At 44.4% G+C, this 12,088-nt stretch overlaps 2 protein-coding genes across 9 annotated transcripts in view; one reads left to right on the forward strand and one right to left on the reverse strand.

Moving 5' to 3' along the window:
- MLH1 (mutL homolog 1) overlaps positions 1-3,614 on the forward strand; it is a 52,016-nt gene extending 48,402 nt beyond the window's left edge. For 3 of the 5 annotated variants that reach the window (XM_007462702.1, XM_007462703.1, XM_007462701.1), the window contains 4 exons: positions 510-674; positions 1,236-1,328; positions 1,618-1,731; positions 3,301-3,521. In XM_007462702.1, coding sequence (XP_007462764.1) covers positions 510-674; positions 1,236-1,328; positions 1,618-1,731; positions 3,301-3,468 — 540 coding nt within the window. In that variant the 3' untranslated portion in view covers positions 3,469-3,521. Of the gene's footprint in view, positions 1-509; positions 675-1,235; positions 1,329-1,617; positions 1,732-3,300 lie in introns of all 5 variants that reach the window. The other 2 variants (XM_007462699.1, XM_007462700.1) reach the window with 2 other exon arrangements.
- A 2,490-nt stretch (positions 3,615-6,104) lies between these two features.
- LRRFIP2 (LRR binding FLII interacting protein 2) overlaps positions 6,105-12,088 on the reverse strand; it is a 98,702-nt gene continuing 92,718 nt past the window's right edge. For all 4 annotated transcript variants that reach the window (XM_007462707.1, XM_007462706.1, XM_007462705.1 and 1 more), the window contains 4 exons: positions 9,993-10,113; positions 7,325-7,404; positions 6,635-6,739; positions 6,105-6,215 (listed from right to left, as the gene is read on the reverse strand). In XM_007462707.1, coding sequence (XP_007462769.1) covers positions 6,105-6,215; positions 6,635-6,739; positions 7,325-7,404; positions 9,993-10,113 — 417 coding nt within the window. The remainder of the gene's footprint in view (positions 6,216-6,634; positions 6,740-7,324; positions 7,405-9,992; positions 10,114-12,088) is intronic.

The raw sequence follows: 12,088 nt of genomic DNA on the forward strand, positions 1-12,088 counted from the left end.
TGACAACAGTTACAATGTCTGAAGGAGAGAAATGGAAGAAAATTTAGGCATCTTATTTTTCACAATAGATTACAGTCTTCTTACTAATCAGATGATTTACCTGAAATGTCATTCGATTTAACTTACTCTCCCTCCCCCTTGCTTTAGTTATGGGTAAGGCAGTAGGAAGAAATGAATGATCTGCTTAGTGTCTGCCTTGTGATTTTCTAGAAATACAAAATTGGGGTCCTTAAAGCTACACAGAAGGAAAGTGCCTCCTCACGGCCTCGCCTTTCCCACCTGTTCAGCCGGTCTTTTTGTTGGTCACACCTTCTCTGTTGCAATGGCCATTGGTGAGGAGGAGGATGAGCTTCTTTTGTGGATTTTCAGGTGTTTTCTTTGGGGGAACTGCAGAATGAGTGTTAGATTTGTCACTTCTCACCTGCTGTTGTGAAGATGGTTTTGTGGGAATTCAGGCTGCTTTTGGATGCCCTGTTATGCTCACCCCTAATGTTTTTGATCCTTCCTAGGAGCCAGCACCTCTCTTTGACCTCGCCATGCTTGCCTTAGATAGTCCTGAGAGTGGCTGGACAGAGGAAGATGGTCCCAAAGAAGGACTTGCCGAATACATTGTTGAGTTTCTGAAAAAGAAGGCTGAGATGCTTGCAGACTACTACTCTTTGGAGATTGATGAGGTGGGTGATGGTCATTTTTATACCTCCATTGTATTCTTCAGATAAGAGTCAAGTTCTGTAGTTGGTCCAGGATCAGGACAAGAAGGCTGGGCCCCCTCTCAGAAGCAGCCTGTGACTTCTGTGACATCTTCACTCCCTATTTGCGTTTCTAGTTTCCACAACTTTTATCATCCATTCGTGCCCATTCCTGTCCTAGGGTGCAGGACCCAGGCAGGAGGGAGAGCTGAATCCCACGGTCCCTGCAGGCCCCAGTGAAGGAAATGATACTTTGCCACTTGCTCTCCTAAGAGGTTTCTTCCTCTTACTCCTTGATTTCTGGGGCCTTCCTTGATGTGTTCTTTGGTTGGTGAGCAGATCCAAAGAGAAGGTGGCTCTGCTACATGTCAGGACAGAAGGCTCTAAGTGCTTAGTTCTGCTGCCCCCAGTGCCCAGCCTGGTCAAGCACCTGGTTGCCTAGAACGGCAGGTCTGAGGACAAGACCTGGAGGAAGCACCAGGGAGAATTTGTTTCAACTGTAACGGCATGATTTCTTGTCCCGTCCTGGCCTTTTTCCACAAGCAGGAAGGGAACCTGGTTGGATTACCCCTTCTGATCGACAACTACGTGCCCCCCTTGGAGGGTCTGCCTATCTTCATTCTCCGACTGGCCACTGAGGCAAGTGATGGAGCCAATCCTGATGACAGTCCTGTGGGTGTGTGTGCGCGTGGGGCGGGGAGGGCACATGGCCCTGCCGTCGTCTGTAATGATGAAGAGGAAAAGGGTAGCATGGTTAAGGTCCCTCTCATCCCCGCCCACCCCAGCAATACTCAGTAGTTCCAACTTACAGCTTTAATGCCTAAAAAGTCACGTTTAGTTTTTAAGCTGTCTGTTATCTCCATTTAGAAATGAAATGTGTTTAAAGCACGTACCTATGTTGAGGTATTGAATTCTCTCTTGGGAGCAGGTGAACTGGGATGACGAAAAGGAATGTTTTGAAAGCCTTGGTAAAGAATGTGCAATGTTTTACTCCATCCGGAAGCAGTATGTGTCTGAGGAGTCGACCCTCTCAGGCCAGCAGGTATGAGGGTGCGCACTGGTGCCCGGGACTGGGGGCACAATCTTGCCCTCTCTAAATTCCTAGGATCCGCTGCATATAAGCTTCAAACACAGTGGTCAGCTCTTACGAGTTTTATTTCCTTCTGAAATATAGAACGTGCCTCCAGAGTGACCTCACTGTCAGATGTACAAACACAAGCCATCGCAGTGAGAAATGAGAAGTTTCAGGGCTAATGGGTGGACTGTATCTCCCATTGGGAGCCTGGAAGTGTGTAGCCCCAGCCTTCAGGTTCTGGGTCAGTCTCCCCAGTCTCTTTCGGCTTGTGCCCCACTCTGCCTCTGACCACTGCTGTGCCAGCTGTACGGCTGTACTTGGGTCAGGGCCCCAGCTCTTCTTACGGAAGGTCAGGCTGGGTTCCTCACGTTTCTGTGTCAGCTGACAGTGCTCTTTTAATCCACAACTATTTCGGAGGGTTTGGCTGGGTCGGGGAGAGGGGACTGAAATACAGGAGTACCTCAGAGATTTTATTGGTTCCATTTCAGACCACTGCAGTAAAGCTAGTTGTGCAATTTTTTTTGTTTCCCAGTGCATATAAAAGTTATGTTTATACTATATACTGTAGTCTGTTAAGTGTACAGTATAGCACTGTCTCTAAAAAGCCAGTGTATATACCTAAATTAAAAAATGCTGTTAGAAAAATGGAGCCAGTAGGCTTGCTCAATGCAGGGTTGCCACAAATGTTCAATTTGTGTTTAAAAAGAAAAGAGAAAAAAAAATCGCAACAGTCTGCAAAGTGCAGTAAACTGAGGCCTGCCTGCAGTGTAAGAATGGAAGGGTGGGTACTTGATACACGTAACTGGCTCGGTGATTGCTCCTGGTCCTCCTCTGAGATGACATGCTGTTGCTCCAGCTTCATGGGTGAGGAAGCTAAGGGACAGTTTCAGCGGGTGCTCAAGGGTTCCCAGAGCCTGTGGGTGGTGGAGCAGAGATCCAGTCCCAGGTCGTGTTTGCCAGAGCCCCTGGAACCATCTCATTCCAATGGAGGCGGCAAGATAGCACTTACCAAACTGTGCTGAGAGTATTCCGTTTGATTGGAAACACTGACTTCAAGGTGAGGAAGGATGGACGGGAAAGAACATCTTCTTTTACATGAGGCAGCCTAAGGCTTAGATGTAGGAGGGGGAGGGTGGAGTAAAATAATCCTCATTTATTTTTTCATTTCTTACCTGTGGAGCTTTTTGGGAAATAGAACTACATTGAGACTCCAAATTTAGTGGTAATTACGGAATGTACTTCCTACTACTGCCATCCAAACATTATGTTAGATCCTGCTACAGTAAACACACTCTCCCTGAATGGTAACAGCTTCCACGGGAGGAAGCGTCACGAGAGCCACGACTGATTCTTTTCTTCCATTTCATCTCTCTGCTCAGGCCTGTAGGATCCCTGAGAGGCTGGCCTAGAAAAGATACTTCACAAGCATTAGGTCACACAGCCCATTATAAGCCACTAGGACCCTCCAGGCCCAGTGCACATCAGCCAGGAAACCAGTGTAGACTGGGATGTGAACATCTAACATGTCTCTTTCAGAGTGAAGTGCCCAGCTCTACTCCAAACCCCTGGAAGTGGACTGTGGAGCATGTCGTCTATAAAGCCTTCCGCTCACACCTTCTGCCTCCGAAACATTTCACGGAAGATGGAAACATCCTGCAGCTTGCTAACCTGCCCGATCTATATAAAGTCTTCGAGAGGTGTTAACTATGGTCGTCTATGGCCTCTGGGATGGGTCGTTCTTCCTCTGTATCCCGACATTGGTAGGTTAAACTCACACTTGTCATTCTAACTAGTAGCACTCCTTCATGCATGGTGGATTGACTATAAATAAATAGTCAAATTTGTCCTAACATGGTTTTTTATTTAATTTCATTACACTTGAAATTTTCCTAGATCCATTTTCACCTAGTGTATACTGATTGTGTTGAAGAATCCCAAAAGTAGTTTGAGAGCCTCCTGGACGTCTGATAAGAATTCTAAAAGGGCCTTAAAGACTTTATAGATCATGCATTGATTCGATTTTTTCTGTGTTCTGGTGAATTTCTAATATCAGGTGATAAATATTATGTTGGTTCAGGTGCCTTTTTAAAAAAAGAGGTCCTCAACCTATAAGAGGTGCTGATGACATTGTCAATTCAGCTTTCTGCATAGTCACTCTATTAGTACCTTCAGTAACCAAAGCTAATTAATTTATTCTTAATTTAAAAACTTGAATAGTTCTTATCCAGTCCAAAACAGGCATGAATTTTTAAGTTAGCTCACTTTGTTAATGGCTATCAATACTACCAGCTTAAGATAAAGGAATTTCTAGGTATTCTTGTTTGAAGGGTGTTGTAAAAATACAAACTGAAACTGTAAGTACCATTAAAATAAGCTCCCTTAATATTAGCCTGCACTAATAGAAATGTGCAGTCAGCACAGGGAGGAAGAATGCCTATAGTTTTGAGGTAAAGTCCAGATTACAAGGCTCAGTGAAGAAAGTTCTGTGGAAAAGAGAAGAGTCTATTTTACGAGAAGTGGAACCATTCCACTTGGAAAAGACCGGGACAACAAAACAGCTCCAGGAGGAGCACAGCCTGAGTGACCGTGGGTGGAGAGGAAGAGGGCTTTCCAAGGCCTCAAGAGGTGGACTACACGATGTTTGTTCCAGGTATGTATGGGATTCTAGGATAAATCTGCACTTCAGAACATGCCTCTTCACTGCCCACTCCCACACATCAACTGAAAGAAAACTTATAGGAAATCATCTCAAAATATGGAAACCAATTTCCTGAATTATTTTATTTTTTAAAATAAACTTATTTATTTAATTTATTTATTTTTGGCTGTGTTGGCTCTTCGTTGCTGCTTGCGGGCTTTCGCTAGTTGCAGCGAGCGGGGGCTACTCTTCGTTGCGGTGCACGGGCTTCTCCTTGTGGTGGCTTCTCTTGTTGCAGAGCATGGGCTCTAGGTGCGTGGGCTTCAGTAGTTCTGGCACATGGGCTTAGGTGCTCTGTGGTATGTGGGATCTTCCCGGACCAGGGCTCGAACCCGTGTCCCCTGCATTGGCAGGCGGATTCTTAACCACTGCACCACCAGGGAAGCCCCTGGTTTCCATGTTTTAAACACAAAGAGCTAATTATTCTAAAGAAGGGAATAATTATTAGAGATTTTATTCATATTTAAGTTAACTTTATTACCTAGTTTCAAGTCTAATTTTATCTTATGTGGCCTTAATTCATTAGACTTTCCCCCATATTTTTTCCGTGTAAACACACTGAAGATACAATAATCATTTCCATAAAACCACCTCAATTCTGAGAGCAAAAGAGAATCACAAATACTGTAACATGGCTACGACTCGATGATAAAATCCTCAAACTGGGTGCCTTTAAAGATGAAACTGAAGTTCTTAAAAGAAATTCTATATTCCAGATTATTTTTCCTTAAGGAGATTATTTTGAGAGAAAAGAGGGGCGAGCTAGGCGGGCATGATTGCCAGTGACTAGTTTTAAAGGCTCCTCTAAGAAAATGAATGTGGCAGTAGCCAACTGTAGTCAGCAAAAGGGTGTATTTAATAGAATCTTCAGGTCGACTTCCCACCTGCCTGGCCTGGCCTGCCCTCCCTCCCTCATCGGGCTGGTCTGAGGTTTCATTCCACAGATGAGCAGCAGATGAAATACTTTTCAAGATACAGCACAGTTGATGTGAAGACTAAGGACCCTACTCTTACTTTAAGAGTACAGGCCTTGGACTTCCCTTGCCCCATGCAATAAAGCAAGTTTTATATACACTCCCCATATCTTTTTCTAACATTTTCTTATATAAATTTAAATATCTTACAAAAAAAGGCTTTTTCCTCCAAACATATAAATTTGAGTGAAACATATTCCCCACCTGTGAACTTGTTTCTTCACTAAAATATAAATGCTACCTGATATTAAGGGTAAATGTCTTTTGACCACTGGAGATTACTGAAGTCTGAATTGCACTGTGGAGAAGGCACTTGTGTTTTCTGAGGTCTCCAGGAAGTACCTCGGTGAGCGCTGAACTGCTGTCCTCCAGAACCCGTGCCAAAGCCTCCGAGTGCCCAGTCACTGAGGCAGCTGGGGAAAAATGGTGAGTAAACTTGATTCTAAAATTATGGAAATAAAAAATAATAATGGCATGGACCAGTTCTTAGTCTAGAATCAAACTACCAACAAAATCCAAAGTGTTCATTCATGAAGATTCAAACCTGTTTCATTCTCTCATAAATTATAAAATACAAAGGTGGCTATTTTAATGACAAAGCTCAAACAGTCCTGAAAGGGGTCTGGGTGGACGAAATATCAGTCCTTCCGGGCGGCAGGGCGGCCTCCCTATTGCTGGGCCAGCAGTGCTGTCCTGTTGGCCTTCATCTTCTCCAGCCGCTTGGCCAGATGGCTGTTGGTCATCTCCATCTCCTCGATCTTGTCCAGTGCTGTTCGTAACTGGAGACAGGAAGAGCTCGGTCACTTCACATGGTCAAAAACGAAACCCAGCGCTACTTTCCTATCCAGTTTCTGGGAAGTGGAAGCACTGCATGCGATCCTGCAGTTGCATTGTTTTTCAGGCAGCCAGAGGTGTTAACCAACGGTGCTGAACATTAATCACAGAGAGGACATAGAGAAGCTGGAGAAACAGACCTTGTCTAAAACAAAAACTCTTTTTCTTATTATCTGACCAAAACATAAAAGTAAATGGCAGTCAGTCACTGTGTAGGTCAGAAACCAACACAGAACAGTGATTCCACTGCTGTTTCACTAAGATTGGAGCCGGGATTAAATTCCTTATGCAGCAAAGAATTTATCTCCAAAGGATTTTTTTCTTTTTAGGAAAGTATTCCAAGAAGCATAATAAAAGCAAGTACCTCTCGTTGTAGCTTCCTCTTTTCTGCTTTCAGTTCATCCTCGACTTTCTCTGCATTCTCAGCAGCGGTTTTATATCTTAGCACCTGCCCCTCCAGGCGGCTGATCTGTAAATATGAGAACACAGGCCTCTGGTGCTGGCACTAGGAACCACCACTTTTTTGCAGCCAAGATGGAAATACAGTGTCATGACAGATTCCAAGTAATCTAACACAAGTCCCCTCAGGGGGAGTCAGAGGTCCTCTCAGAACTCAACTGCTATTTATACATCTAGAACTGTCCCTAGAGAGGATGACAGCTGTAGAGTCATTATAGGGCCAATTTCCCATGTTAAGTTTTACGACAACCAGATTGTTTAAAAGCCATAGTAACATCGCAGGAAGAGACTCCCTGATAGACTTTCTGAAATATACAATAAGGGATTATGTTATAAACTACAATTTTCTTGAAGGCTCTTGAAATAGCTACAAGAAACAATTATAGCTTCAGTCTCATTCATTCATAGAAAAGGCTGAAATGCCCTTTCAGGTGTTCTCTGCTGGCTTTTCCACTTTAGAGCTTTTATAGAGATTCAAGTGCAAAGGCAGTTCAAAAAACCTAGGCATTCATGGGGTTAACCACTGAGATGCAGGAAGCAGATGTGTTGTAAAAGGGACATAAATCACTTGGTACTCTACACAAGGAGGACTTACACTTTGCTCCAAGGTGGTTATATCCTGTTCTGCTTTTGAAAGCTTAAACTTGTATTCACTAATTTGTCTGTTGGCATCTCCTAGAACAGAAGAGAATAATAAACCATCTCACAGAGGTGAAGGTGTGAACGTGAGGCAGTGAGGCCCCCTGCAGCACAGGAGAGGACCGTGCAGAGGAAGAAGACAAAGCACAAATGCACACAGGCAACTGCGGTATGTCAGGCAACTGCGGTATCTCCTGCAGTGCAGGTTCTGGCACATCTATGCTATGAGAAGCTCTAGCGCTTGTGTTGCAACAGCATTTTAGAAGAAAATTCTCTCTTCACGCCATGATGTGTGCGGGTAGAGGTTGAAGCAAGGAGCGCTGTCAGTGCAGCAGGGCCCCTGCCAACCTTACCTGCAGCCCCATGGCCCAGGGAGCCTCTGTGCCCACGGGACCAAGGCCCCCCCTCCAGTTTCCCTGCCCCCAGACCTATACCTTCCCATCTCCCCAGGTATCCTGCTCCCCCCACAGCCCAAGTGCCCTTTTCTCCCCACCTCTGATCTAAGTCTAACCAACCTTTAAGGTCCTGCTCAAGGTCCTGCTAAATTTTCACCTCCTTCATGACTCTCCTTAGTTAACTCAAGCTTCTCCTTTGTTGCATTTTTTTGGACTCTTTTATGACATCATGCTTTCCTAACATTATATAGGTATGTAAGGACAGGGGCCCTGTTTTGGCTTCTTGAATCTACCTCTGTTTCTAGCCAAGTGCTTTGCACGTAATGTACGCTTAATATTTACTGAAATAAATGCTTTTCAGTAATATGTTGTGATAATGTGTTAAGGATACAGCTATAAATCATTAGCTGTATATCTGACCTAAGAAGCAAACCATTTAAAATGAGAAGCTTAGAAATGCTGGGGGAGAAAAATTCCAGCAATCCAAATTTAACAAAAATCACTCTGAACTAATTACACTGTAACAGGAATCATAAGGCCTGCAGGAGATAAACCAAATCTACCCTACTTAAGAACTTTTCTACTTTTCCATAAAACTAAGGTTAAAACTACCTACGTAATCTTTAATGCGAAAGGTTTTTCTAATTGGATAATTACTGTCATCCTAAAAGTAATGTGGTTATAAAAGCCTCTCCCCAAAAGCCATCTTTGGTAGCGAAAGAGAACTACTCCCATTTCTGGGCCTAAAACTGAAGCGTTAGGATATTGTTTTTTAATTCTTAACTCCAGCAACTTATTATCAAAATGTGCTGCTTTCTTCTCACCAAACCACTCATTCCTTCCTGTTTTCAAAAGTATAAATCCCTGGTCTCAGCCATTTATTTCATGCATGTTCTGAAATTCCATCCCCAAACACCATGCTTACAGACAAGGCAGCTGTCCAGAACTGAGAGTCACCAGGTTCCTGTCCCGGCCTCTGGCGCAGGGGAGCTGCCTGCTTCTGTCGCTACATGCCAGGCCCAGCCAGGCGCAGCCCGGCCCAGCCCAGCCCTGCCCGGCCCTGCTCTGCTCACCTGGGTCACAGCCCCACCCCGGTCACTTGCCCTGCTTGCCAGAGACGCCAGCTCTGTCGTGGTGCCTGCTCTGGGAAGGTGTCACACATCAATGCACACCCATTCCTCCTCAATATGATTCCTTTTGAATTTGCTGTTTTAGGCCAGACTCTTCCAAATCTGTGCACTGCCCTCTCTCTAAGACTGTTGGCGGCCACTGGACTGTTTTGGTCACTATCACAACCTCCTAACTAGTCAGCCTAGCCTACCTTTTGTTATGCCCCTCTTCATCTACCCTCCACGCCAAATCGGTAGTTCTAGAACAAAATATTTGAACTATGTCACAAGGGTTCCAACTGATATCCAATAGAGGAAATGATACTAACCTCAGAAGTTAATAGTAATAAGTTAGTTTTAATAAGCCTGGTTCAAAAAGGCTTGTCTATTTGCCCTGCCTAACTCAGAATATTTAGATAAAAGGGCCATGGAATAACCACTATTTTAAAATAAGTTATCAGAAAAGCCTTATTCAAATTGGAAAAATAAGGGTCTCCCCTGTGTGATTATACATTATCTAACTGTATATGAATGGCTGCTAAAATCTCCCCGCTGTGGGGATTACTGTGAATACCGTAGGCACTTTAAAATAATATGGGGTTAAAAGCAGAAAGGCAGAACAACTGAAATAATTTGGGTAAACTGAGTAGGCTTACTTTGTGGCCTTGGTTTAAATTCCATCTAATAAAGATTAATTTGGGTTAACAAGACGACTTCTGGGAAAATTCTGAAACTACTCCAGAGTAGTGTGAGTTAGTTCCAAATATATCCCCCTCCAGTTATCTAAGATAACTTCCATAGAAAAACATGTCATCAGGAAGGGTGCTTACAGATGACCCGGGGATGTGGAAAAGGATAGTGTCATGATGTCACTATTTGCAAAATGTTCTAGAAATCACTTTGCCAAGAAGCGGGGAATGCATTACCTCTCAGGCCTTGTCACCCCAGGAAGCACACAGCCTAGTAAAAACCTCTTCAGTTCCATGACTGACCAGGATGGCTTTTCTAGTCCAGCTGAGAACTAACCAGTCTTCAGAACCACAGGCTCTAACAGCCTGCTCACAACCACGTCCCGGACACAGCCCCACGCGGGTCAGCGGCGGCCCGGCCCCAGCCTTACTCTGCATTTCGATGAGCTGCAGGTCCGAGCCATTCTGCAGTCCCGCCAGGTCACCTGCTGTGCCATCGCTCCTGGAGCACTTCTGCTGTTCCTCCTCCAACTGCAGCTTCAGTTTTCTAATCTGAAGAGGAAGTAAAGGCTTATCCGTGAGATCCAGTCTCTCAAATGAAACAGGTGCTTGGCCTGGTGTCCACATCTTAGAATAAGGCCACAAATCATTCATTCAGAAACTGTTTCCTGGAGTGCCTGCCATGGGGCATGCTGTGCTCAGGTGCTGGAGATCAGCTACGAACTAATTATCAAAAGGAGCAAGCTCCAGGACCAGGTGTCCCAGTTAAAAGAGCCGTATTTTATTATTTGTGTAGGTCTGTGGAAAAGTACATCTTAGGAGTTTCTTTTTGTTATTTTTTATTAAAAATGGAAAATTCATGGGCAGTTAGAGGTTTCTTGTTTAGTTAGGTTAAATATTCTTATTTAGAAAAACTGTATACAGAAATAATTGGGAATATATTTTTGAGTTCGGCTACATAATCTACCTTATTTTACCCAAAATAAAGGCCATTCATAGCAGCTTATACATTAATAGCCCCAAACAAGAAACAAATGAAATGTCCATCAAGAGAAGGATAAGTAGGGCTTCCCTGGTGGCGCAGTGCTTGAGAGTCCGCCTGCTGATGCAGGAGACGCGGGTTCGTGCCCCGTTTCGGGAAGATCCCACATGCCGCGGAGCGGCTGGGCCCGTGAGCCATGGCCACTGAGCCTGCGCGTCCGGAGCCTGTGCTCCGCAAATGGGAGAGGCCACAACAGTGAGAGGCCCGCATAACGCAAGGAAAAAAAAAAAAAAAGAAGGATAAGTAAATTGCGGTCGATTTATACAGTGGAATTATTACTCAGCCAAAGAAGGGAACGTACTACTAATAACGTGCAGCAACAAGGTGAATCTCAAACTGAGTATATGCTGCGTGGAAAACTCCAGAAAATGCAAACTGAAGGGACAAAAAGCAGATCAGTGGTTGCCTGGAGAGAGGGAAGGAGGTGGGAGGGGAAGGAAGGTTTACAAAGGAATACAGGAACTTTGGCGAAGTTATGGATATTTTCACCATCTTGATTGTGGTGATGGTTTCACAGGTATTGCTGTGAGATAAACTGTCCCCCCAAATTCGTATTTTGCAGTCCTAAGCCCCAGTACCTCAGAATGTGACCTTATTTGGCAACAGTCACTGCAGAGGCACTTGGTTGAGATGAAGTTATACTGGAATAGGGTGGGCCCCTAGTCCAATATGACTGGTGTCCTTATAAGAAGAATGCCACATGAAGAGACAGGCACAGAGGGAAGATGTGCTAAGACAGAGAATGTCATCTACAAGCCAAGGGACCCCAAAGATAGCAAAATGCCAAAAGCTAGAAGAGAGGCCTGGAACTGACTTCCCGTCACAGGCCTCAGAAGGAACCCACACTGCTGACACAGGGCTTCTCACCTCCAGACTGTGAGGTGAGAGGACATTCTGTTCTTCTACGCCACCCGGTTTGTGGTGCTTTGTTATGGCGGCCCTTGGAAACTAATATAGCTATGTACATCTGTACACTTTAAGTATGTGCAGCTTCATGCCAGTTATAACCTAATAAAGGTTTTTCTTTTTCATTTACAAAATAAACTAAAAAATAAAATTAGGAGGGACTTTGGGTTGGGAGAAAAGAAGGCCCAGGTGGAGGCAAGAGTCTCACATGTGGAAAATAAGATTAGACGGACAGAAATGAACTGCATGCTGAGGCCTCTGGTCCACTCTCAGTTCCCAAACTGCACACCCAGCTAGGACTGTAGCTCAGGCACAGGACGGGGTCTCTCTCTTTAGAACTCTCTGACTAGCCTAAAATAAAAGACAAACAATAACCACATCTAAGGTTCCCAATAAGACACCCAGCCACATCAAGCTTCACAGAGACTTGGACGAGCCCTACCCACAAGCTCAGAGCTGCCCACCAGCTGTTTAGTCCTCTACTTTTAAACTGAAGACCAACTAAATGTACATAAAAGAATATCTGGAAGGAGACAAACTATGCAGATAGAAAAAAAGAATCAGGAAGCGAACCAACCA

This window comes from Lipotes vexillifer, unplaced genomic scaffold (assembly GCF_000442215.2).
Source record: "Lipotes vexillifer unplaced genomic scaffold, Lipotes_vexillifer_v1.1 scaffold539, whole genome shotgun sequence".
NCBI classification, from domain to species: Eukaryota; Metazoa; Chordata; class Mammalia; order Artiodactyla; family Lipotidae; genus Lipotes; species Lipotes vexillifer.